Source organism: Lates calcarifer, linkage group LG10 (assembly GCF_001640805.2).
Source record: "Lates calcarifer isolate ASB-BC8 linkage group LG10, TLL_Latcal_v3, whole genome shotgun sequence".
Taxonomy (NCBI): domain Eukaryota; kingdom Metazoa; phylum Chordata; class Actinopteri; family Centropomidae; genus Lates; species Lates calcarifer.
Window position 1 is genome coordinate 12,066,228 of NC_066842.1, and position 26,598 is coordinate 12,092,825.

The 26,598-nt window shown below is 40.8% G+C and overlaps 1 protein-coding gene and 2 long non-coding RNA genes across 4 annotated transcripts in view; 1 reads left to right on the forward strand and 2 right to left on the reverse strand.

Annotated features, from left to right (window-relative positions):
- The window catches only part of LOC108886050 (uncharacterized), a 35,456-nt gene extending 18,392 nt beyond the window's left edge, over positions 1–17,064 (reverse strand). Inside the window, exons 1-2 of the long non-coding RNA XR_007813971.1 lie at positions 16,722–17,064; positions 10,077–10,317 (exon numbers count right to left, since the gene is read on the reverse strand). This is a non-coding gene — a long non-coding RNA (uncharacterized LOC108886050). The remainder of the gene's footprint in view (positions 1–10,076; positions 10,318–16,721) is intronic.
- LOC108886044 (uncharacterized) overlaps positions 1–19,884 on the forward strand; it is a 63,188-nt gene extending 43,304 nt beyond the window's left edge. Inside the window, exons 4-5 of one of the 2 annotated variants that reach the window (XR_001961344.2) lie at positions 6,955–7,019; positions 19,110–19,884. This is a non-coding gene — a long non-coding RNA (uncharacterized LOC108886044). Of the gene's footprint in view, positions 1–6,954; positions 7,357–19,109 lie in introns of those variants that run through there. The other variant, XR_001961343.2, reaches the window with a different exon arrangement.
- A 1,745-nt stretch (positions 19,885–21,629) lies between these two features.
- Positions 21,630–26,540, reverse strand: LOC108886019 (annexin A2). Its single transcript, XM_018680620.2, has 13 exons — positions 26,385–26,540; positions 25,332–25,389; positions 25,085–25,178; positions 24,171–24,265; positions 23,965–24,078; positions 23,722–23,812; positions 23,428–23,507; positions 23,275–23,334; positions 22,907–23,000; positions 22,706–22,801; positions 22,407–22,465; positions 22,036–22,158; positions 21,630–21,939 (listed from the first exon to the last, which is right to left on the reverse strand). The coding sequence occupies exons 1-13, from the start codon at positions 26,468–26,470 to the stop codon at positions 21,880–21,882; spliced, it is 1,110 nt and encodes a 369-aa protein (XP_018536136.1). The 5' UTR covers positions 26,471–26,540; the 3' UTR covers positions 21,630–21,879.
- Between the last annotated feature and the right edge of the window lie 58 nt (positions 26,541–26,598).

A 26,598-nucleotide genomic window follows, 5' to 3' on the forward strand; every position in this document is an offset into this window, starting at 1 on the left:
TGGGGTGCCTCTTTAACACTGAGCTTTAGAAAAGCACATCTCCTCTGTTGTGTTGACAAACAACAAAACAAACAATATTAAATGGAGGAGCTGACGTTTTTCACATCATTGATGGATAGAGGGATCTGAAAAGGCTGAAGGAACCCAAGCTGAATGAACCCTCAAGTTTGAGACGCTGGTAATTATATGATTGGTGCTCAGGGATGTGTCGTTATACATGGGCTATAAACTGGAGTGAGAGCATTTTCAATAAGATGACCAAGGTTGTGAGAGTGAATCTAACTCAGGACTCTTCATAAGTATTCACTGAGCTGCCTCATCAGTACTTTATAGCTGCATATTATTGCTCTCCATAGTGAGACCTGTGAGGAGCACCTCTCCCCCTAGTGGCAGAGAATAAATCATGCCTGCATGAACTTAAAACAGTCTCCCTGCTCAGGTTTGACTCCTTTACCCAAACAGCTCACATTGCTTCTGAATACATTACAGCATGAACTCCGGCATTTCTTTCTTTCTTTTTTTTTTTTTTTGTGCTACTGACTGTCGCAATAAAAAATGTGATTATGTTTGTGAAAATAATAGTGCTTCCGCGGTACTTCCTCTGCATTCTGGGAAACGGGCAATGTATTAATATAGCTTGTGGCTTAATTGGGTTTCGGATGGTAGATTAATTAATTTGTGGCTAATAGGCACAAACATGAGAAAACAAACTTCTTTACTTTAAGCTCAGGCTGTACATGCATCTAAGTAAGTAATGTAAATTATGCAGATTGTGTTGATTATTCTGACAAAGAGGTTTTTGTAAGAGGTGCTTTAAAAGATTACTCCTTCCTGGCATTTTATCAATTGTACACTTCCATAAATAAGTTATGCTGCAGATTTGAATTATTAGTCTGCTTTGCTGTAACAAATACTGTGCGGTGATTAATCACACAGGTTGTTTATAAGTGAACTAATATCATTAATTTTACAATACAATAGCGTGTAGACTATATAATATACTGCAAATACACTCTGCTACTAGTTTGTACAACAGAGTACCATAATACAAATATGAGTCTTTAGCAAAGCAGTAAAACTGTCTATCTTGGAGTCAGAGTGGCAGTTTTAGTATCAGTATCAGTGTTCAGACTTTCACACAATACTGTACTTAAAGCTAATTATACTTTTCTGTTCTTTAAGTCTGCACTTTTATCTGCAACCACCACAAGAAACTAGATCTTCTGATGCAACACAAAAGAAGACCCGGGGTTTTTGGCCTGGGCCTTGTAACTCTGCTGCAATCCATGCCTGCAAACCTGATAGCTTACAGAAATAGAGCCCCCTGGTCCTCGGCATAAAATGTGCTTTAATCAGCAGAACATCAATTAACAGTTGGAAATAAAATGTCACCTTGCCGTTTCAGGGGAGAAGGCTTCTCCCCTCAAGCTTTCATTTGGAAAACTTTTAGATTCTTTCTTATGGTAATTTTCTGACTGCTGTGTGCTAATACCGTTTTCATTCACTGGGGTTGCTAATTATATTTGCAGAGTTTTAAAACTCAACAATGCAATTAGAGCCAAATAGTTGTACCAGAAAATGTCAGTATTCAAACACGTTTTTCCACAGCGCCTGTTAATTTAAGTTTTGTATTAGGAAATGTTGACAGAGATATTCTTTTGACACAACCAACACGTCGATAAATGTTGGGATTAACACAAACAAACATACAATACCTCTACAAAGGCACACTCCAGTTAATTGCCTTCTGAGGAAAATCAAGCAATATGTCTTAATAACGTCTGAAATTAGCACACTGATCCTCAGACTAACTTTACACCACAGTAATAACGTATATGGTCCTTAGTGTTTGCTTTTTTCCCCTTTTGGCAAATAAAGACGTCTATGCAAATGTTTCAGTGCAAGGTCATGGCTCTGTATCCATTCTGTCCGAAGACTCGGTCCAAATAATGGCTTTGGATCCTTTACCTAAAAAAAAGCAGGATGTATATGAGCCTATGCTGAGGTGGGACTGTGCAGCATATATCAGCCAAGTCCTGCCCATGTGATAATTCTCCAAAGTTAAACAGCCATAAAAGGCTTGAGAACTCTGACCTTCACAATCTAACTAAGCAAGAGAAGCCAATGATGTGGAACAGACCCATCGCGGCACTCACATGATGATAAACTATGCTCCAGCTTTGCTAAAAAATAACTGTATGTCTTCGATGACATATATAGCGCCAGCATTTCAATACGATCCCAATTTATTTTGCACTAAAATGGTTTATTGTCGGCTATAAAGCATATGCAGCAAGAGGCGGAAGGACGAGGCTGCTTCAGTGCAGCGAGTGTGTCTCAAAGGCACATTGTTCTCTGTGCAGCTCAAGAGCACATCTCAGTGATGTGCCTCAGCTCCAGGAGAAGGCCGTAAAAACTATCAAAACTTATAAACCTTATCATTAGTCTGCCTCTTGTCACTCATTCCTGCTATTTTACTCACAGAGTAGCTGTTTTCGTTTGACGACTTTCTACAAACTTACGAAAAACTTCTATCAAGAGTGGGAATTTTGGCACAACAAAAAAATAATTTGATCTCATAAGAAGTGTTTTATAACAGCCCCCCCACACCACCACAACCACAACCACAAATTCAATGAATTTACAGACATTTAGGCTCCCGAGCAGTATTTGTCACTTTGTGTCAAAAAGTTATCACAGAGAATAAAATGGAAAAAGGAAGGGGTTTTTTTTTGCTTGTTGTTGAGACTCCTGTCATGATACGGGGTCATTTACAATCCTATAACATATTCAGACACTGAGCAGATAAGCAAGCGATACATCTTTCACCATGCCTGCCCTTCACACTTGTCATAGCAGCACCATAAACAGCATCCATAACAATTGAGCCCACAGAGGGAAAACCTCCAATATGCAGAGGAGCCTGGAGCTAGGGCACACTTTGCTAAGAAATGGATATGTTTTTCAAGTCGTCGTGAAAATATGAAAAACATTGTTCTTGTGACAAGCAATTCATTCTCAGCAGGAATTTTATTTTGCAGCAAACAGCCCTATAATTAATGAATAATGTAGTGTTTAGTGAGAGTGTTCTATTATTTGTATACTTGGTAGAGGAAATCTTTATGGGTGTGTAATTAATCATAATTAAGAAGATTTTGACAAGAGCTTGGGGACAGAGCAGACAAAGCCCTCTTTCTATATTCCCAAGGAGGGCACAATGAAGTGATGGGAGAGGTATGCAGGCAGCTAATGAGATACGTTTCCAGTAGGTCTTGTTATGATCTTTGGTTTCCTCTGTGTTAAGGGAGATCATTGAGGGTTACAACCGCTGGCTGGAGGAAGGGAGGACGCGCACCTCCTTGTTTCTCTAAACCTCCTCCTTAGATCTATTACAGTGCACTTCACAAGGCTAAGTACCATTTAATTTAGTCGCCCTCCCATATTTATCTTCTGCTTGTGATTTATGGGGTTTGAATCTATGCGCTGGAAATGTAGGGTATCCCTTTACTATGTCGGGCCACAGAATTTCACGCTGCGTTGCACGAGCGGCTCTTCCTTCCTTATGATTAATATTTGGCTAAATTGTTTATTTGTGTACGTTTGTTGTTGTTTTCTGGTGGGAGATTCAAAATCAAGCTCGGGCAGCCTAACATAACCACAACTGCAGTGTCATGAAATATAAATGCATCTTTCCTCAGGCCAGGATCAGGATGGTGAACTCTGTCCTCTGACCTCTGTATATCCTCGACCTTGTCGACCACATTGTCTTTGACAGATCTTTTGCATTGCCCATAGCACACTGCATATTTGCACTTGTGACTATGTACATTTGACTTTTTTTTTTTTTTAACATGCAGTGTGTTTGCATTCTTTTAATCTTGAATTTTGAGCCTTTATATTTATTGTTCCTAACCCTTAGCACTTTAGGAGAGCATATCATACTTCACTACACATGACAAATAAACCTTTCAACCTTTAAATATCTTGCAGTTTCTTCCCAAAGAAGAAAATCATTTAATTGTTCTTAAGCTTATTGTAAATACATTCACCTAGTACAAATAATTCAGCTGTAGCCATATCAACCTGAAACCTGAGACTGACTTCAGTGTTGTTGAATTAACAGTCACATGAAATACAAGCAGGCTGTGTTGTACTTACAAGTAAAAGGGAGGTGTAAACACACTCTAAAATTATATAGCTTGAAAGAGTAACGCTGACAAGACAGAGGTCAGTGACCTCAACGTCGAGGAAAGTTGCTGGGCGACAGCGACTTGTCGGCACCTGTGTGTGTGCCTGTTTAAAGGTGCGGAGAGTTGACTGATTAAAGTCCTGACACCCTTTAAAGTCCACAGAGTGTGAGATGAAGAGGCACCCGAGTGATGAACGACCTCAGCTCTCAGTCCACCTCTCTAATTTTCCTTTTGGAAATGAAATGAGCCTGTCTCTCTGTGTGTGTGTGTGTGTGTGTGTGTGTGTGTGTGTGTGTGTGCGTGCGTGTGCGTGTGCGCACGCCTGGGTGTGTGCATGTGTGTTAGCTGTTAGTTAATTGCTCCTCACAAGCAGTGTTGAGAAAGTGGATGACAAAGTGAGCCCACCATCTGCAGCAGCTGCTTACTGGAGGCTAATGCCTCGAGAGCATGCATACTGTCCTGACACTGGCATTTCTCACTCTGCGCTGCTCATCCAGTCTGGAGCAATAACACCTCAGGTTGAATAATTTAGCCATCGCCGCAGCATAAGTCACCGGCGATCATCCACAAAAGACAGCCTGAGGAGGAACGGCCTCGAGGTAGCATAGTTTACACATGTTCCATTTGGTCTGGCTGCTGTAAATGGAGACGCGTTCAGTGTTCAGTGCGAGGCAAAGATGAGTGTATTGATTATTATCATTTTGACAGTCAAGATAACAGGAATATGATACTTTCCTGTTATGAGCGGTATTGCACCCTAAGATTATTATGAGCAGTAAAGAGTGGAGATTTGTTGAGTGATCTGGAGAGCTGTCCCACTTGGCGAAGAGCTGAATTGTGTTTGATTTCATAAATAATTGCAGTCATCAGGGACACACATTGTTTTAGGCTTAACCGTGTTGTTTACCCATGCCACATGTCTGAGGGAGAGACACTGTTGTGGATACACATTGCCCTCAAGGAATCTTACCCAGGGCCCATGGTTGGCAAGTGTATTAAAGGCTTTTTCTAGGGTGTGTGTGCGCATGTATCTGTTTGTGTGTGTGTGCGAATAAGTGAGGGAGAGAACTTAAAAGGGGAGAGAAAAACAACATGCATCTAGTACTTGAGGTATTTAGGCGAAGCTGTAAGCAAACACATCCGTAGCTAATGAGGCCTGGCATATGGAGTGATGATTGGAATTCATCATAGCTCACTGTTGCTGCAGTGCAAGAGTGTTATGTTCCATCACTTAGACAACCACACTAAAGACAAGTTTAAAAAGCTGCTGCTGCTGCTTCTTTTTTTTTTCTTTTTTTTTTACCCAAGTGTTAACAAATTAACCGACACATATGTGGGCCAAGAAAGAAAAGTTGAAAAGAAAGGTGATTGATTGTTCCCTTGTTGCCTTCCTGTCAGCTCAGTTTCTGTCAGCAGAGGATACATGAAAGGTGGAAACCATTGATGCCTCTGGCCCAAATCCCACTTTGCACTCACAAACGTAGAAATTCTTCGAAGATAACAAAAAGCAAAAACTTTTTTTTCCCCGTTCCTCATGACCCCTAGAGTTTTCAAAATAAGAGGGGAAAAAAGAAATTTCTTTTGGAGGAGGTGTGGTGCTCACTTTTACATTTGTTCATCAGAGCCTGTGTGAGGAAGTCTCTGTGGTGGACTGTGTGTGTGTGTATTTTTGCGTACAAATGTGTACACTTGCATTTGTATTTGTGTGTGCTAAAGAGAGAGCTGAGAGGTGGAGACAGTGAAAAGAGAGAGAGAGAGAGGGAGAGAGAGAGAGAGAGAGAGAGAGGTGATTAGGAATCTGTGTTTATGCTTCCTCTGCCTGTGTTTGGTGCCAGAGATGAAAGCAGAGTGGAGGTGGAGGTGTGGGTTGCAGGTGCTTGAATCTTTATCGGAGTGCCTCCCTGTTCTGTGTGGAGGGACTGCTACGTCCCTATTATGGGTGAGCATGGAGAGCTCAGCGGTCCCAGTCACCCTTCAAAAACAGCAGCGCAGTAAAACCCGGCGTGGTGCCAATTAGGATGGAGCAAGCAAACATATGCTCTCAAAAAATCCTGATGAAAGTGCATATTGATGTCATAAATTAGACGAGTACAATAGATTGTTGGGTGTTTGTGTGTAAATGTTTAATTAACCTGCTTGCCTACATCACTGCTGTGCTTTGCAGCTAAGGAATCAATCTACTTAGCAACCCATTTAACAATACAAGGCCTGCCTTGTATGACACATTCATTGGGGACAGCTGAGCAGTTGTTAATGTCTTCAAATTAACAAAGCCATTAACCCAAGTGATAATGGTCAGCTTGGTGTGTATGTGCAGGTTGTCCAAGGACGATAACTCTGTATAAAACCTTGGTCTAATTTTCTTTATGGCTCCTAGGTGAATTATCTGTGTTTTAATGATCACAGACACATTTAAATCAGGATGCTAGTGATCGAGGATGGGCTCAAACTAGCTGTGTTTAATCAGGAATAAAACAAGGGAGGCATCTAATAGAAATGTTAATAATAATTAAAAGTTGTGTTATTCCACAGCGTGTAATTACCATTATTGTTCACCCGCAGCACTTCGTTTTCACCAATTCAAATATTTATCCAGCATTTCCAACATTATTGCATGTGAATGTTGCAGATGGGGAAATCTTTAGTTTGACGAATCTTAATTTTAACACCCATTAAGTTGTTCATGGTTTGTTTTTTTTCTGTAGTGATACATAATAGTGAGCAGACTGCACCCCCCCCACCCCTTCTTCTTTTTTTTGCAAAGATCACAGAACACAGAGGGGGCCATGATGACCCCATCCCAGAGGAGCCTGCTGTTTTGCCTGCAAGGTAAAGAGCTGGGATGCAGAGGAGTTTTTTGATTTAATCACCGTGCTCCACAGTGCACAATGTGTACTAGGAGGAGATGGCAATTATAACGCCCCGTGCCGGCCTGCTGTCCTGCCCGTGTGGTGATGTATTCCCTGGGGCGTTAAGGAGGAGACAGTGGCGGGTGTTTGGGGGGGGGGGGGGCACGGCTACCATGAAAGAGAGCAGAAATTCCCCCCGCAGACACTCACTACCAGGCTTATCACTCCACACTAAGAGCCAATGACGAGCGGGATCACTGGGGTGTGCTACACTTAGTTAGTGCCTCCGTTTGAGCAGAATAAACACTTCAAAACAAGGAAGGTGTTTTTCTTTTGTGTGTACTTTTCTGCCAATCCAGAAGAATCCCAGCACCACACTGACCCAGTTTACCTTCCCGCCTCAAATCGATTTGATTACACAGCTTTGTTTACAGTGGTTTCACATTTCCCTTAATCCTCATATTAATGCCATTCTCACAGTCCAGATTTAAAGTACCCTTTTGATTGTATTGTTTATACTAAGAGGAGAGGATACGGTATTATGATACAATATTGATATTTCCATAAATAAGTACTAGTGCCAGCTCTCCCACATACTGCATTCGTCAGACTTCTTCATACTGAGAGGAACTAGCTCAACAACTTTTCATATTGGATCAATCCTACAAGGAATATTGTTGTTTATTGGCAAACATCCTGACACATCATCATACACAATGAGGCGGGCATGAATAATTAATATCCTCACATACAAAATATTCACTCGCGCTCCAGTGGTGTTTACTCCCCTGCAGACATCCATACTGAGGATAACCTCTGCTGTTTAGAGGAGCTCTGCGTCTCACTTCTCTGCCGCTGAATACTGAGAAGCTACAAGAGACACAGTAACAACATAAAAGCGGCAAGAAATAGATCAGTAAATACACAGCAGCGCTGTTTAAAGAGTGGCTCGAAAACACTGTGATTGTGTTTTTGGGGAACCAGGAAAAATAGCGCAGTGCAGCCAAGAACTGGTGACTGGGGCTAAAAATCAGTGTACAGGTGAGATGGCAGTGGGTTTAATCTGACTTTTGGCATTTACATAAAGAGACTTTTAGGGACAGGGGATGTAATTATACCACATTAAAATTTGGTTTGCTTAGTAGCCCATAAAAAACCCTTATTTGATTATAATTATTGGATTCTTTTGAATTTCTTGAGGCTACATTTATTACCTCTGCCCTATCTTTGTTTGGTGTGTTTGCTCAGGTTTGGCACCAGCTGTGAACACATGTTTGGATTGGATTTGATTTTACTGGCTCCACAGATTTATGGCCTTTCAGGACTCCAAATGTTGCCTAAACGTAATTCCAGCCACATGAATTACGCTCTAGACAAATTACCGATATTTGCTAATACTCGTGCTGCATTTCAGAACATTTATATTAAAGTTGGTACCTCTGGTTTAGGGTAAAACCAACAAGACTTACAAGTGAATTTTGTATACCTTAGCGAATGTAACCCAGTTGGGTCCTGTAGACAGTGTACAGCTGAATATTAAGCTAGTGACTGACTGACTGATGGAAGATGGTGCAGCCCTGGGGAGACGTCTTTGTGGGAGAAATGACACTCCCCTTGTAACTGTCTCGGAAGTCAATGCTATCACACTGTCAAAACTCAGAAGTTGGCTTCCCGCATTTTCTTTTATTCCCCCCACCCCACCCCCACCACCCTCCGCCTTCCCCGTCTCTGCATTCGAAATCATTCCCCACAGCCTACAGCTACGAGTGCAGACTTTTAGTGCACGTCCGCTCTAGACGGGAAGTGTGGGGGACGGGGCACATCCTGGGCCACCCTCACCAGGGAAAGTGACAGTCTGGATAATTGGCACTAATCAAGTGACTGCTTGTATTGAGAGAATGTCGCTATCTGCGCGGAGAGAGGAACAGGGTTGACCCACAGAGGTAGCGCCCAGGGCCTTTACTCTCCTACAATGGATTCTGTCAATCCACAGTGTGTGACAGTCATCATCTGCCTCTCTTTGGTCAATATGCAAAAAAAAGGGAGGAAAAAAAAGAAGAAGAAAGTCACAGAGATAGAGAAAGAAGGAGAGACGGGGTGGAGGGAGGGGAAAGAGAGACGTTTCCTATTTCACATGAAAACTAGGATGTTATGGAGAGCATACTACATTATTCTTTTTTATAATTTCTCTTACAGCTATTGCTTTGAATTACAGAGGACTTTTTGTCAAGAGCGAGAAGGAGATGAATCAAAAATTCATCTGAAGAAGTTCTGCATAGGGCGAGGCGAATATACCTCTGGTGGAACCAACATTTGCAAAAGTTCTATCTCCTTAAGCAATTATTAGCGGTGATAGTTTGACATGTACAAGAGTTGTCAACAACTGACTTTAAACAAAGTACAAAGCAGAAGTAAACAGTGCCTTGGGCAAAATTAACTTGGGGGACTAGCCACCTCATGAATTATAAATGGCTATCTATTACTGCAGTGAGTGGTACTACCAGGAGGCTTCATTCACTGGAATAGACTAACCTATTTTCAACACATCTGAAAGTCAAGTGACAGCGAGGCACTAAAGAATGCAGTTCAGGGAAAAATGAGCCTGTTATTTAGTAAACGAGTTGTGTAATTTCTAAATTGTACCAAACTAACCATGGAATACCCTCAGGGGTTTGTGTCATCTGCTATACACGTTTGTCTGCTAACTGCCATTCACTTGCAAATTAATTCCCTTCACAGAGCACATTTTAATCCGTCTAATTAGCAAAGTGGCCTATACATAAAAGCCTATGTTTTATCTTTTTAATCCTCACCTCCCTCATGCCGCCTGGAAGTAAATGAAATTACGTCAACTCAGATTATATCGAGTCATCTCGGAGGGGTTTACATCTCAGGAGGAACAAAGTTTGAACTCATCACGTGTTAAAAAAAAAAAAAAAAAAAAATCTGCAGGTTCAGAGTTACTTCCTCTTTACATACCTTCAGTGTATTTCCCTTGTCATAATTCTCAAGGTGGTAATGTAGTACATCTACTGACCTGAGATGACAAAGAAGAGGGATTAGAGAAGTTCCCAGGTGCAGCCGTGCAGGAGCCACGAGGAGTCTGGCTGGTCAACATTGATAAAAGGCACGTAGCATGTCCTGATGAGGGACTTGTGCCTGGCTGTGCCTTGTGGGCTCTGTCTCAGCAAAGGTGGTGAGACGTCTGGATTGGCACCTCTCTGGATACACACGCCGTAACCACTGGAGAGCCGTGAAGCCTGAACTGCTGAGACTCCCTGTAGAAAAAGCCACACACCAAAGGCTTCTTTAGATATGCAGAGAAAATAGACGCTGAAAGTCAATTAAACAGAACACTTTGGGTGGACGTACAAGATTCTCCCAAATGGTGGATTCTGAAGTCTATTTTTCCTTTGTTTATGTCACAAAAGGAGTTTAATGTGGCATACACGATCATAATCTTTTTGAGTTCTCAATTTGGGAAATCTAGAGGGGGTTTTTGGCTACAGCTGCAGAAGGCCGTGTCAGTTCCCTCTCCTGTCAAGACTGCAACGGGCACACAATCACCAAATCTGTGCGAGTGAAGGAGGGGAATAGTTTGCCTGGTCTGTCTTTCAGTGTATCTCTCTCACACACACACACACACACACACACACACACACACAACACTGAAGACATAATTCAGAAACCCCGCATTCCCCCTCTTTTTCCTCTTCTCTTCCCTTTTTGCAATTTGCGAGTCTTTGCACAGCATGTGCAGCTCTGCCTCATCTTCAAAAGACCAGTAAATACAATCTTTTTACACCAGTGGAAAACACATACATAGCTGAATACAGTAGGAAAACAACGCTGTGATCTAGCTCTACAAACACCGTGATTGGCAGGTGTGTGGCACAAAGTGGGATTTAAGCACGGCTTCACACATTAATTGTAGCTGCCGTTAAAAGGATGTTAACCAATATATATTCAATGCTCTCTTTTTAGACTCAGTTCTGAGGAGTCACTCTTCAAGCATGGCAGCGTTATGTGAGCCGCACCGCTGTAGACTTCAGGAGACTTGAAATACCTTTTTTAGTCAGAGCGTCACTGCAGAACAACATTCCCCCCAGCTGTTTATTGGCAACAAAATAAACTAAAATAACTTCAGTTTGTTTTGAATTGAAAGTCTTCATAAATGAAAATAAACAGCGCTGCAGCTATGTGCTGCTGAATATTCTCTCCCATACAAATGAATATATATTTACTTTGTATACTTTGGTGCATCAATATTTCATTTTTTTTTTTTCTTATTTGATTTGATTGTTTTGACAAGGTCCAGAATTATTTATCACCCTGGACACACCGAGGACCACTGTGCTTTGTTGTTTCTGATTAAGGGCTCCAGTTACAAGTCTATGCTAATCTGGAGAACACAGGATTTGGTGAGGAACTTTCCAGATGAAAGTAGCTGTGCTCTGATAAAAGGCCAGTGAATGCAACACTGCATAACATTAGCAAGGTAGAGTTACTTCTACTGACTCATAATTGTCCAAAATGCCTGGGAGATACACAGATGAGTTCGCGGGGACACCAAAAAATCCTCACCCCTTGTTTTGCATAATACACAGCTTTGCATGGAAGCAGGGAGGGGCAGGTGCGAGTGATCTTTCCCAGTTGTCTCCAAGTCATTTTGTTTATCATTCAAATGAAAAACCTTGTTCCATTATCCATGAGGGAGCGGGAGTAATGTGTTAATGTCCCTTCTTACTCATGGCTCGTCTTCTGGTCTGAGCTGACAGCACGTTGTCCGTCCATGTCACACGTGATGAGAGACAAAAGGCAGAGAAAGGGCGGCAAAAGCAGGATAATTACTTCATACCTACCACTTTTATGAAGCCACCTCCCCTCAGCATTCATATTTCTGTGTATTATAATCAGGACAACCAGGCCACTGTCTGGGGATACATTTGAGGACACGCGCAGACTTGGGGGACTTTGATGAAATCTGAGGTGTCAAGTCAGACATGAAGGGACTGCAGCACTTGTGCCCTTCACTCACACTTGCGTTTATGCTGCATGCAGTAAAAGAGCCTCCTCGTGGGGATCCCTTTGCCTTTATGATGCTCCATGTGATTGATTATTTAGTGGAAAACTCCACAGCTCAAATCAGTGTGAAGCCAGCAAATAAAGTCAAATAACAAGGGAGAGTGCAGGTCTGAGGGAGGGAAAGATCTCAAGATGTTTTTGAAACGAGTCGGAGTAGCCAAAGGCGAGTAGATCTTCATGCTTTCATATCCCCCCTTTTTAATATTTCTCCCCCGTTTTAATGATGTGCTTCCTATCCTTGAGTAAAGTTCTTCATAGCCAGTCTTTTTTGCCAGAGAGGATTTTTTCTCTTTGAAATAAAATGTAAGTATATATTTAGTCTCCTAGTTTAGAGGCTCACAGGCCAAGGCAGAAATTCAAATTTGTGCTTTTATGAATAAGCATATTGACGGTTGTCTGGCTATTGCCAAAATGTTAACAATATATTAATAAACAGAGTGTGAGTTTTGCTGTTAAGCTTATGCTGCAGGAATATGAAGCTTCAGTATGTAAATTAGTGTAATCACATTAATAAAAATATGTATTTGTCTCACTTCCATCATCTGTACATTAAGGTATCAATACAGTATAAATGGATCATTTACAAATATAACTGAAGAAAATAAACAGCACTAGGTATGCACATGCATAAAATCGTATATATGTATATGGAGATTTCTGCATAAAGAAAAATCAAATATTGATGATGATAGTCGAGAAACTTCCAACAGAAAGAAAAAACAATGAATTCCAAAGCAGCAGGCAGCTGTCATACAACACCTATAAGTGTTTGAGGCCTGAGATATCAAAGCCACTCTTTTGATATAACCAGCCTCACAGAGGTCGGCTCCGCTTTCAACGCTGCTATAATGAAGGCCTCTCATCACACTCTGGCCGTCTCAATTACCAGCCAGAGCCTTGTACTTCCAGTCACAAAACCCTGAGGCCGACTGAATACACCCGCATTTCTCTCTCTCTCCTTGACTAAAAGACACCGGGTGCACTTGAAAGGACATGCAGCTCGTAAAGTTGGCATACGTGACATTTCTTAATCTGTATTAGGAGGCCGGGCTAACTAGCACCTGCAATGGCAAACTGTAAACTGTAAAATGTAAGATTGCACTCTTGAAATGCAAAACACTGATGAGAAAGACACACAATAACAAACTGGATACGTTGCAGACGTTTACTGTGATGCAAACCTGGTCAGGACTCATGTTATTTACAAAAAATGAACACGATTGTTATAGTTATAGTTACAGTTTACAATAAAAGGTTGAACTGAATTGTTGAACCTATTGTTCTGTATGCTACTGTAACAGATATAACAACTTTCCGGCATATAGGCGTTGAAAGGGAAATATGTATAGAACCCCACCCCCCCCTTCCCCTCCTGTGTCTTAAGGCAGAGATAGCCATTGAAAAAGTGCTGGTTCAGTCTCCCTCTATCTCTGGGCATAGCTTTGATCAGTCCCACCTCAAGACTTATCCTGGAGGGAGCAACTGTACTCCTATTCTCCATGGCTAATCATACTTCCTGTCTTTGTTATGTGCTTTAGACAAGCGTCAGATAGAAGCACAGGAACAGATTTGCCCCGAGAACCTGGAGAATAAAGCCTCTGGTTGTGCTGTGGCTCGTCTTCTCCAGCGGATTTCCTCATGAATATTTCCACTGTTTAGGAGTGGTGGATTTCAACCCATTGCCGCTTTAAGAAAAGGTGCTTTTGAGAAAGAGAGAGAGGGAGACAGAAAAAAGCCTTTCAGAGTTCAAGATGCCAGAGTAAATGTACTATATGTCACCTGACTGCTTTTGGATAGTGTATTTTTAGCTGTACTACAGGAGGCATAAAGGCCAGAGGTTAGATCCTGCTGTATGGTCTAGACATCATGCTCTTCACTCTGAGCCATGGCGCCTTTGCTAACCAGAAGAGACAAGATCGAAGAAGTGAAGTGGTTAACAAAATAATTTCACATGCACAGCATATTCTTTGGGCTCAGGCAATATTGCTCTGCCTGCCACCAGTGGCACTTTTCACCAAGAAACGTGCTTTGTGTATTTCAAGCAAGTACAGAAAAGACCATTTTTGCCAGGAGCCAAAAAGAATCAAAAGAAATAGACAGGAATCCTTTTTTCTTTTCTTCGGGGAAGCTGAAGGCTACAGAAACCATCTTGTGTTCTATTTTTGAACTGATTTCCATATCCATGGCCACCTGAGGGAGGTCAGGCTGCTCTGGCCAACTTCCTCACGGGGAGAGGAACTAACGGTGACAGGGACACAAACCCAGGCACAAATCATCTTCCATCCTTTCCAACACCCACGCCACTCATTATCCTCACTGGCACCACCAAGACTCTCACACACATAGGGAAATTAATCGCCATAAAAAGGGAAAAAAAACAAAAAACAAAAAAAACAGAAAACAACAAAATCATTTTTCCTTTTACGTCTTCCTTGCTGTTTTTTTTTTTTTTAATTCTGCTTCAAAGCCTGCAACTCTCTGCTGTGCCCCAGGGTTAATTAACATGAACCAAACACTGAATGATCAGAGAGAATGGGAAATCTCTAAAGGTTAAGTGTCACATGGGAAACGTGTTGTCAGAAGAAGAGGAGGAGGAGGAAGGCTGTTTTTTTCCTCTACACGTTGGAAATCAAATGAGAGAGAAGCGGCGCAGAGGGAAGAAATTTGTAGACACCTTTCCAAAACTTTGCATTTCTCCTGTCAGAGGAGGCAGAGCTTCACAGTCTGGGTTCAAACAATATCTGTAATTCCGTGACATTTTGATGAACAAAAGACTTCTGCAGTTTTCTCTAACTTGCAGCTCTTTCAATGGATCTACTCCCCTGTTTTGTATAATATCATTACAGTTCGCTTTAGAGAAGTACACATAACCCGATTCCATAATGTGATAAGCAAAAGCTCGCAGAAAAAAAAAACACATCCATCACAAAGTTAATCACTGCTTTTAAAGACCTACTCATTGAAATTGTGTCTCCTCTTGGTTTATCCCTAGAGGGAAAAAAAGAAAATGACTTCATGATCCACAGATATCCTGGACGGCATGTCTTGCAGGTGAAATAGTATGATTTCTCTCTGTAATAATTAACATGGGCTCCTCTTCTCTCCCTGTGGCTTGTCGCTGACATTTGGTTCATGCTCGAGTGTCTGCCTAGCTGATTTCAATCTCTTGCATGAAGGTGAGGCAGTGTTTGCGTGTGCATGTGCGTGGTGCGTGTGTGTGTGTGTGTGTGTGTGTGTGTGTGTGTGTGTGCATATGGTCCAGTGGCCAGTTTGACAAGGACATTGGTGACAGGGTCTGCCTTCAGTAGATGGGATTAAGCATCATGACAATATGGATTAGAGACCCACTCAGTCAATCCTGAACCACCAACAGGTTAGAGGCTGAAAGCCAAACCCTGAACACGCAAATGAGTCTTGTCAGTCTGTTTGTGTTCTTGCAAAATTGCATTATATAAAGGGTCGTATCTCACTCGCTTCTGAATACATATTTTGACAATTCACAAATTTATCACACCGATCTTGATACGTTTTGTCTGCAGTGACACACCGTGTTGATTTACACCTTGCTCCCAGGATGAAAACACCTCTGAATGGTCACCTCATCCACTGCAGCAACAAGCCTTATTTTACATTATTACATTATGTATGCAGGCTTGAGTATGGATAATGGATGAATCTAAAGCAAAGCAGTTTAATTACCCACCATCATTCTGTCTCACCTAGCTGCGGAGCACACATCTTATTAGCCATGGTGTAAATAAACATTAATATGCCACCCTGATAAAGACTGTCCTCCCCCTTGCAGTTCTTGGTATATTATCATCAGTGCTGCAAAGTACACACACCCAAACTGATCCAGTGGCATGTGCAAACAACGGAGGAGCTGCTGAAACCGAGGCCAGACCATTACAACCACTTCACAGAAAATTATCATTAGTGCATCTGGCTGGAGGCCACACAGCCCCATCAAAAGATTAAAACTGTTCACACATAGTACATGCATTTGCATCCTATATGATTGTTACGGTGGCCCTGAAGATCAAAAAACAACAACTTAAAATCCTTTCTGCTTAGGAAGGTTCCTAACTGAGTGAACTGACCTGAAAGTATCTAAGGGGCAGTCATGGGCAGCAAACATTGCAGTTTCACCAATCGCAGACTTGCATGTAGAAACAACAGAGCACCTATTTTATGCCTGTCACCAACCGATCCAAGACTTATAGAAATCCTTGTCTGATTAACTCCATAATCCGTAAATATAGATTCTCTTTCACATCTTTCCAATAAAGAATAATACTGAAGAACAAACACATCGAATTTAACAATATCAACATCATAACAAAAATATTAAACACACTAATGTTGTGTCATTGAATATTGTCAAACGAATTAAAAAATATTTTTGCTATTATTTTTTCTTTCTCTCTAATGTATAAAAAAGTTGGCCTGTTGCTGAATTACCTATTTTTACTGAATTATAAGAGCTGTCAATTGATTATCATTTCCCTATATATTGTGGGGATATAAAACAAATACACGATGGTATTGGAATAAGAAATTAATGACAAACTTGTTAGCTAGCTGTGTGATGGCTCACCTGATGCGATCTGGATAATATCCTGAAGCCCTTGGTCTTATTGATGGGTCTGCAGTCTGTGGCGATCCATTTTGCGTTAGCATTAGTTCGCTTATTTGCTGTCTACGGCTACATCCGGTCTCGGTGTTAGCATCTCTGCTAACATCAGCAAAGATGTGCTTTGCCCCGAAGATGGTACTTGAGATTCACTGTACCCCGATGGAAAGACAGTTCATCACTGCACAGTGTGCACACAACTTCGGTTTTATCTGAACCTCCATGTAGAAGCTTTATACGGAAATTTCCGTTAAGCACGCCAGCACATGTCTCCTCACTCATCGCGGTAACTGTGTTTACCTCACCTTTCACCTTTCACCCCGAGCGGTAAACGCTCGCGCTGGAATTATGGGAAGAAGTTGTGCTCAAACCCCTAATAATATGGTTAATTTGTGTTTGAAAACGTGAAAGTTTCTGGATTAATTGCGAGTGTTGACGTGTGATTGTTGACAGCCCTATTTATGTTTTTTTTTTTCTTTTCTAGTCAGGCTAGGCTCCAGACTTTTTCGACTGGTAGATACGCCTTACTGAAAATTTTAGGGGCACCAGTCTAAAAGTTAGGAGCACCGCTTAAATAGATATTCAATGCAGGACATTCCTATTTTTCCCATGTTGATTATATTACTGATAAATGCTTTGGTAATAAGTAGACAATTTTGCAGAAATAACAATGTGTTGTTTTATTTTAAAGGAAGCAGTTTTATTAAAACCTTCTGGAGCCAGTCCCAGCTGACACTGGACGAGAGGCAGGGTACACCCTCGACATTTGGTGGTTAAACATAAGTTATAGTGAAGAGATTTGAACAGTGATTTGCTCATCCACCCAACGTCAGGGTGAAGCCACTAATCAGCTGTAGGAATGGGTATCACTGGAATTTGATCTTTATCCATCCAGACCTTTATCAGTCAGGCTACTGTTACTGGTTCTTTTTCATTATTAAACTGTACACTTGTTTACATGGTTAGTTGATTTCTTCGATAGGTTTTTTCCCCTTCTTTTTAACTGACATGTTCCAACAGCCAAGCCCGTGGTCTTCATCAGAAATGTTTCTTCCTCTCAGCTGATTTATGTGATAACAGGTAGGATGACCATGTCCACATAAATCAGCTGACGGGACGTGTCAGCAACACCTCTGAAGACTGCAGGCTTGGCAGTTGAAACGCCTCTTCAGCCTATTGTTTACATGTTTGTTAGGCTGTGAATTTTAGTGCCCACACTGCAAAACAAGATGAGGTTAATCTGTGGCTGTGTGCTGGAGACAAGGGATTCTGCTTCCTCAACGATGGAGATGATGTTTCACTGGACAGGAGCCCAGTGCTTACCATTTCCACATCCAGGCACAACTGGAACAAGAATTACATTTTTAAAAAATAACTTATATATATATATATATATACATATACACACACACACACACACACATATATATATATATATATTTGATGATCATGTTAAAGCAGATATTGATGTGCCAAATTCTTCTAAACATATTTATAATATAGTTCAGTAACAGAGCTTCCTGTCAGCTGATGTATGTGGACATGGTCATCCTTACTACAATCAGTTGACAGGATGCTTCTGCAAAAGGCTTGGCAGTTGGAACATATGTATTACAAAACAAACAAGAACCCCACCTACTTTCCGTAATTGAAATACTTTTGTCTTTGGTGAAATTTTGTTATGTTTTCTAAAACGTTGTGTTTTATTTTTTTTTTAATGTTGCTGTATTTTGTGAAATGTCATTGTGTTTTTGACCTTCAGGGCCACTGCAACAAGTGGATCAAAACAATTTTAGCAAGCATGGCTCTCTGTCTGGAAATTCTCTTCTGCATGTTTGGCAGAGCAGCGAGTGGCAGAACAGGCACAGGGGATGAAATTTGTCTCTGTGGGCTGACTGAAGGAAGGAAGACAGTGGATATAGATAGAAAACTTGTAGGTTAATCAGCCATAGGGTATTCTCATCCCCATCAGCACGAGGCAATAGAGAGGAAGCTTCAAGCAAAGAGAAAACTCAGCATCCAGTTGAGCCCTGAGCATCAAATACTGCTGATCTGATAAACTATATAAGTCTAGTTATGTCTCCAGGCATGCTTTTTTAACAAACTGGATTGTGAATAGTACCAGACATGATTGATTTAATGCACAATTAACAACTGCACACTATGTGTACATACTGCCTTAAACAGGCTGAAGTGAAGGAGTACATTCATAGTGTGCTTCAAATATAACCTTGTTGAGATTCTCTTTGGCTCCTCAAAATGACAGAAGCTGAACTCTTCAAAGACATAAATTGTGTTGCATGTCCACAAAGCTCCTTTATAAACTTCTCGATGTGTCTTTTTTGTCTGCAGATGGACTGACTGCAGCCAGAAACCAAGAGGAGACAGGCCCTTTTCTGCTCTCTTATGTTGGTTCAATCACCAGTCTACTGTACAAAGGAGGCAGCCTGATGGCATGACGAGTGCACATCGCTCATCTGCCTGTGCTGTTGTCTCGGTTTGAGCCTCATAAAAGGAAGCGGGCCTGACGATGCCAGAGGCGGGGGATCCAGCTCTGAGGTCTGAGCGGAGAAACATCAGCAGAGCGCCATCCTTTAGAAGGAGATGTCCTTCATAGTGGTGCCAACTCTCCCTGGGGCAGCAGCGTTAAGACACAGCCTCTTATTTACCATATACAGGATCTCTCCGTGCCCTTAATGAGCCAGGATATTCAGCATCACAGAGACAAAGGCCACGCTTTCACTGAAGAAGCTGTGGTTTTGCTGAATTAAATAATGATAATTAAGAAAATATTAATCAAACCCTGGCTCTCCCGGCTGTGTGGATGTGTTGAGGGAGCAGGTCTTCCAGCTGAGCCTGTAGGAGTTCTCATTTAGAGTATGCCTGCGACCTATAGAGCTGCAGGCAAACACACACTCACAAACACACACAGATGCACACAATTAAGAGCAGACCATGGTGGCCTACTGCTCTATAATTAAACGCCCTTTGGTGCATGGCACAAAAATACTGAGCCAGGTTCAGATGTGTCAAGGAGAGAGAGATGAGAAGGAACGTTAAGAAGCTGTCATTTCTCTAAGTTGTGACTTCTGTTTGGTGCGATGAATTAATAAAAAGCACAAACTAATACCTTCCCAGTGTGCAGTTGGTATGTCTGGCGGGCCAGCAGCAGCTATACAGCTGTACTGTGAAACTTTAATGCTGCTGGATGCCTGCAGCGCTGCCTGGGCTTTGTCTCTGAGGTGAAGAGGAGGGAGCTTTCCACATGTTAGATCTAACTGGGACAAGCACTGGAAAAAGGAATAGGATTTGTCTGACCTTTAAAACCACCAGGATACAGCTGTCTGACAGCTGGGAACCGGCCACTGGTTCCTTATCGCTATTTTATTAAAAGAAGAAGAAGAAGAAAGAAACTTCTAAACATAATGTCATCAAACCTCTATTTTCAAATTCAAACGTTATTGGGTGATTATATGGTATTATTCTTCACCTTTTAGGCTTTTGAGTGCTTGTCATTTGGCTCTAGTTGTTATGGTAATGTGAGGTATTCCATCTCCTTCCCAGCATGCTCTGTGTTTGACATTCATGGGGTTAAAGTCCTCTGAATGATGAAGTGCCAGCGTTTGGGACAGTAAATTGCATCGTTTCAATTGAGAAGAGAGTTCCCCTTGGGTTTGCTGGAGGTCCCTACGGGCTGGCCTTGAACAGAACAGCATGTTGTACATCCATATAAAAAAGGGAAAAATATGGTGGTACTTTCCTCTTTATGATGCAGAGATTAATCTGTCACCATACTTGCACATAAATCCCACTCCCTGCTTTGCAAAATACTGTTTTACCTTACTTTACACTATATTTTATTTTTTTATTGCCAATAAACATAAACCATCACAAAGGGCTAATGCTCTCATCAATATTATTACAAAATGATCATAAATCCAATGCCTTGTTAAAATTTGACGCCATTTCTCTCCTCAACTACTCAACCAGTGAAAATATTAGACAGAAGCATTATTTTATCAGGCAATTTCTCTCCCAATAATAGACGATCTTCTATCATATTTGAGTTACAGTACACCACTTTATTTTCATTAGATTATTAGGTCTGTGCTTTCCTTCACATCCTTTTCCTCATCGCTGTGTTCAGCAGTACTGATCTTGCCTTTTGGGGCCTTTTTTTTTCTTATACTTCAGTAGAAATGCCTTGACAACACTGTGGTGGTTATTTCATCCTGAGAGACTACAAACTAAACAGCAGAAACACACTGTATAGACGCTTGTTTAGTGGTATGCAAATCATGTTTGCCGGAGGTAAAATTAACATTTTTAATTAAAATATTAGCACCAAACAAACACAGAAAAACACACTAATGATTAAATCATCTTGATAGAACCTCATAGTGGAAAATGGGGAAGATATCCTATAATTATTTTTATGAAAAGATTCTGCATGGATCATATCTTACTCTGTTTTCATGAACTCATAAATCTTTTAGGTTTTCAAACAGCACAGATTAAGTTTTTGATACAAACACAGTGGGTTTAACTATTATTTTTAAATGTCACAAGCTGCAAAATAATACTGTTTTCATCTTAAGCAAATAAAATATATGTAGACTATATATCTGATTTAATTTATTTTCACTACATTCACTACCTCTAGTAAGCAGGAAAAAGGATATTGATGAAATACAAAAATGTTATTCGAAATCAAATATTTCATGCTATTTAAAAATTTAAGTTCCCTGTATCAGTTATTATAAGGCCCTGAGACACAGGTAAGCTGGAGCTGTCTGCACCTGCTTTTAATGCTACTATAGCGCCCTCCAGTGGATATCTATCTAAACATCAAGGAAGAAACAAAATAAGAAATTATATTCCATCAAAGCAACTTTATTGCTATTATTTTTGGTATGACAAAAGTAAGCTGTAATACAAATTCTTCATGTAGTAAAAAGATAAAGCTACCTCCTTGAATGTTGGATGTAAATGTGTGTGTGTACAAAGTAGGACAGGCCTTTGGTGCAGAGTTTCCTCCAAGTATGATATTCATGAGCCCACCTTTCCAGTGCACCTTCCTAGTGGTGGAAAGTGAGACCCCTTTGATACTGATGATTCATTTTTACGCCTCTGGTCCGCACAGGCCGAGCAGAGCCTTCTGGTAGTCTCCCTTGGTGTGTTCCTGTAGAAACGAGAGCAGGTTAGACGAGCTGCATGACAGAGCAAGCCTTACTGTATATAAGTAATGGGCCAGGGGCGGGTTGTATAATTCACTTACCAGAATAGTCTTTTGCAGAGACTGTCCATAGGTGGTCTTGTACTCAGTACAGATCTTCTTCAGGTCCACCTCGCAGCGTGACACAATAATTCTGGTCACTATCTTCTCTTTGGCTCCTTTACTCTGAGCAGACAAGCACAAGTCAGCACTTGCTTAAGTTGTACATGTTCTATACTTAACTACAGCAGCTGATGCAACACTGTTGTAAGATAAGACTTTTGCCAACTTTGGATTCTGTGTTCCTGCAGCAAAATTGTACTTTCACAAGCAGATGTACTTCTTACATCTGCTCCGAACCAGGGAAAAAAAAGAGTCTGGCCTTCAAAATAGCCACATTTCAACAAGAAGAAAGAGAACAGCGCTGTAGCTACCTTCATGGCTTCGTGCAGCCTGTTGGCGAAGTACAACTGTTTGTTTTCAAAGCACTGAACTGGAACAAAAGAAACACAGAATAAATATTCACAATGACACATTTTGTATTATTTTATAATACATGCATGTGCATTTTGTATTATTGTATCTTTGCTTGTCATTATAAAAGTGACTCATAAAACAAAACCCAGACTATAGGATGAATATTTACTTCAGATAATGAATACACAGGGTCATTGTCAATTCAAAGTAACTATTTGTATTAATAATATGAATTACTGATAAAAGATAAGTGTACCTAGCACCAGGAAGGACCTTTGCAAGTCTCCTTTGACTTCCTTCACAATGCTCTCCTGCATGTCGTAAGGGCTGTAGCTCTTGTATCTCTGAAACACTATCAAGCAGAGAAAAATGATTTATTTCGATTGGTAATGGGTGCAACCTCAAAAATCAACACTTATGTGTGTCAGCAATTCCTCATGAAAACAGGTTGGGGTACCTTTTTGCAGGTGGGGTACACTTCTCTCAGACATTATGGAGATCCAGGTTGCCACATCAGTTCCTCTAATCTTTACGCCAGCGTCATAGAGAGCCTGAGTTGAATCGAGAAAATACCAGTAAACACTGACATACTTTACACTTCACACTCCCAGAATGATTATCCAAGTATTATTATTATAATTAAGTTAAGATTGTGTCAAGTCTGCATTGAAAATTCAGAGTTTCCAAGCTCGTTTGGAAATACAAGTTCATGCAAGAATTTACATTTGCATATTCAGGGGTGAAGTATGACTCTGGCCAAAATTAGACATGGTATTTATTTAAAATTTATTTATATTTCCAGACAAAGTGAAAATAGAAACTTACTCTGGCATCTTCATCAATCTTTTCATAGTCTACAATAGAGGATGGTTCAGCTCTCTTGGTCTGCACAGAAATAAGACATGATTCATGTCAGTTTCAACACGATTGTGTTACATTAATCTTGTGTTATAAAAGACAGGTGCTGCCAGATCTCACCTGCACCAGAGCCAAGAGCAGCTTAGCAAAGTTCCCAGAGGTGTCACCTGCGACGTCTTTGTCGAGGTCCTTCTTGAACACTGTGGGAAATAATATTTTCATTTTAGATAGTTGGTTCTCTCTGCATAAGCAGAGTAATCACATAGCTGTTGAATTCCTGGTTCAAGAACACTTAAGACTGGTCAAAGGGGCCAGGATTGTACAATAGTCTTATAGTGCATGGAAAGCAGATAGCACAAGAACCTTTGGGTGAGACATTATTAATTACAGTGTAACTCTATGTCTTGAACTTACACTCCTTGTAGACCTTCTTGATCTCCACCAGCTCGTCATTGCTGCGTGAGCACAAAATCTCAATCAGCGTCTCTTCATCTGTTCCTAAGCCCTGAAGAGACAGAAATCTTCCATTACTTTTCATACATGTACACCACCTAACTTCAGATCCATCTGAAGAAAAAAACACATTTTATAATTTGTCCAGTAGAGGGCAGTGTAATCCTTCCACTGATATCCACTGAAAGACTCCACGTCCTTTACCTTGATTGATCCTCTGATCTCTGAGGCGTCGTACTGGGCCGTGCTCTTCATCAGTCCAAGGATCACTGTTTCCAGAGAACCAGACAGCGCTCCCTTCAGGGCTGAGATCATGTCCTAAAAATATAAACATACAACAGTGTTACCTGATCGGAACAAATGTGCCCCACTATACGATCAGAGCTGTAAACCTCTGGGGCCCGCTGTACCTTCTTTGCCCTCCTTTCATATGCAAAAGCGATGTCTCTCCTTTGGGAGTAGGTCCTCTTTGTTAGGACGTCAATGATGGTCTGCTCATCCACTCCTAAAGTGAAAAAGAAAAACACAGATTAAACACATTTAGAGAGACAAAAGGGATGGAATTAAAAAACTAGATATATTTAGAGAATTATATCAGTGATTTTTGGGTTAAGGCTTATATTGATACCTGGAAGTTTGAATAAAGTTCAGTTATAGTTATATTTTTAATTGCATGCTATATACATTAACACAGATTTAAAAATGGATGCCACCTTGTTTTATTTATTTTTAACCAAATTATTAAGCTAGCTGCTTAGTAAGCTAAAATTCTATCGTGCTATATTGCCTTACAGAGAGTTTTTAGTCAAACGAACATATATGCTGTGTGTGAATTTATTTTTAGTTTATATATTAGTTTTTAAGACTATTGACCTGACAATGGGAAAAAAGAGATTTGCACATGCTGATGGATGTTTTGGGAAAATCAGATATATGTAAAATGGTTCAGTATGATTGGTAGCTGTAGCACCATCATGTCTGCACTGTAATGGATGCCAGCAGCAAAGCTGACTCGCTTAATCACATGACACAATCACAAGTTATATTTCCCCTCACGCCCTCACTAATAAAGAAAAACAACTCCACATAGAGCACATTTGTCATTACAACAAAATGGTGGGTTGTTGAAGAGTTAGCAGTCAGGCTGTTGCCAATAGCTCTCAGTAAGTGTCCAGAACAGGGCTCTGCCAGCTCTGAGGCACAGACTTGGAGGTGTTCCCAGCACGGCCAAAAGATTTTAAGCCAGGATGCTGACTCACAAATACCAGCTACTCATCTGTGGAGAGAAGTTGCAGAACCAAGTACTGATTTTTTTGTGTCTTGCCTTTGGTTTTGATGGCAGTCTCTATCCTGGCAGCATCTCTGTCGGGGTCAAAGTCCACAGCAGGCACCACAGTGGGGAACGTGGGTTCATGGGCCTGAGGATTCAAAGTGAGTATGAGAGATTTATTTTTATTTTTTTTAAAAACAGCACAGTATTACTGAACAAACTGTATACAGCTTTTCCAGTGTATGCAATGTACTGTATATTTAACAGAAAGAATGAAAAAGGAAATGAAGTGTGGCATTACCCCAATGTTGAGAGACAGCTGTCCGAGAAACTCTGATACCATAGTCATTTTGACTGTCCTGGAAAAGATGACAAAACTGTTAACACCATACAGTCGTGTGATCAAATCTCATTGTAATCCTATCACTGGCTTGTCTTAAGTTGAACCATGCAAGGGGTGATGTTTGTTTTGTCTGAAGACATAATCACTTGAGCCACTGAGGCAACATCCTCTAAACAGAGGCAGAGAAACGTAATTCACTGTTGCTTTTGGTGCAACAATCACACACATCACTGCAAGAAACTTTATCCATTTTTTTGTACCTTACAAAGAATCCAGACCCCTCAGGTCATCTGGGACAGATTTACGCAGTGTTCCCAGAATAAAAAACCAAGTAACGTGAAGCAGCTTTTTGTTTCTGTGCTCCCCATCTGTGGAACAAACATTCTGAATACCTAAGCTGCTAAAACTGTCTGTTCAATTAAATCAGAGCATAAGACAATATCATATGCTAAATTACATAAATTACTTTTTAATCAATATTTTTGGTCATTTTTGCTTTTGGTCCTGTTTTTAAATACATTATAATGCCCTCCTTTTAATGTATTTCAATGCCTCTGTAAAGCACTTTGAATAGCCTAGTTTCTGAATGGTACTATTTAAATAAACTTGCCTTGCTTAAAAATGTTTAGACACTCCTGACAGTTCTCCATCTTTCAAATCCTTGTTCAGTCTAACACACATCCTTAAGATCAACCCCAAAGAGACACACCCTGGAAAAAGTGCTACTGTACTCCAGTCTGGTATGACAACTGAGTGCACTCAAATGCACAAACGAAAACAGGATAGAGCTGACACCAGAGAGCAGGAATTTTTTACTAAAAGAAATTCAAGGGAAAAAGGGACAACAAAAAATGTTTGTATAAACTGAATGAAAATCATGTGGAAATCATGTTATGTTGAGTCATGACTGCAAGATGGAACATTCCCTAAGACCGTACTGTAGAATAGTCAATCTCAGTAACAAATCAAGTTATACCACCACATTAAAATGTATAATCACACTGAACTTACCTAAGTTGTAAAAGTTGAGATGATGAAGAGATTTGCCCAGGCGATGTTAAAGTGGAAAGGGTGTGGAAGTTGAACTTTTCTGACATACAAAAAGGCTTCTCCTTTTACCTCCCCCCTGACTCAGAATCCCTCCCCTTTCCATGCACTCATGACTCCACCCTGTTCCACTAGAAGCCGCTGGAAGCTCGAGCAAGGGAGTTCAAGGTTTTAAAGC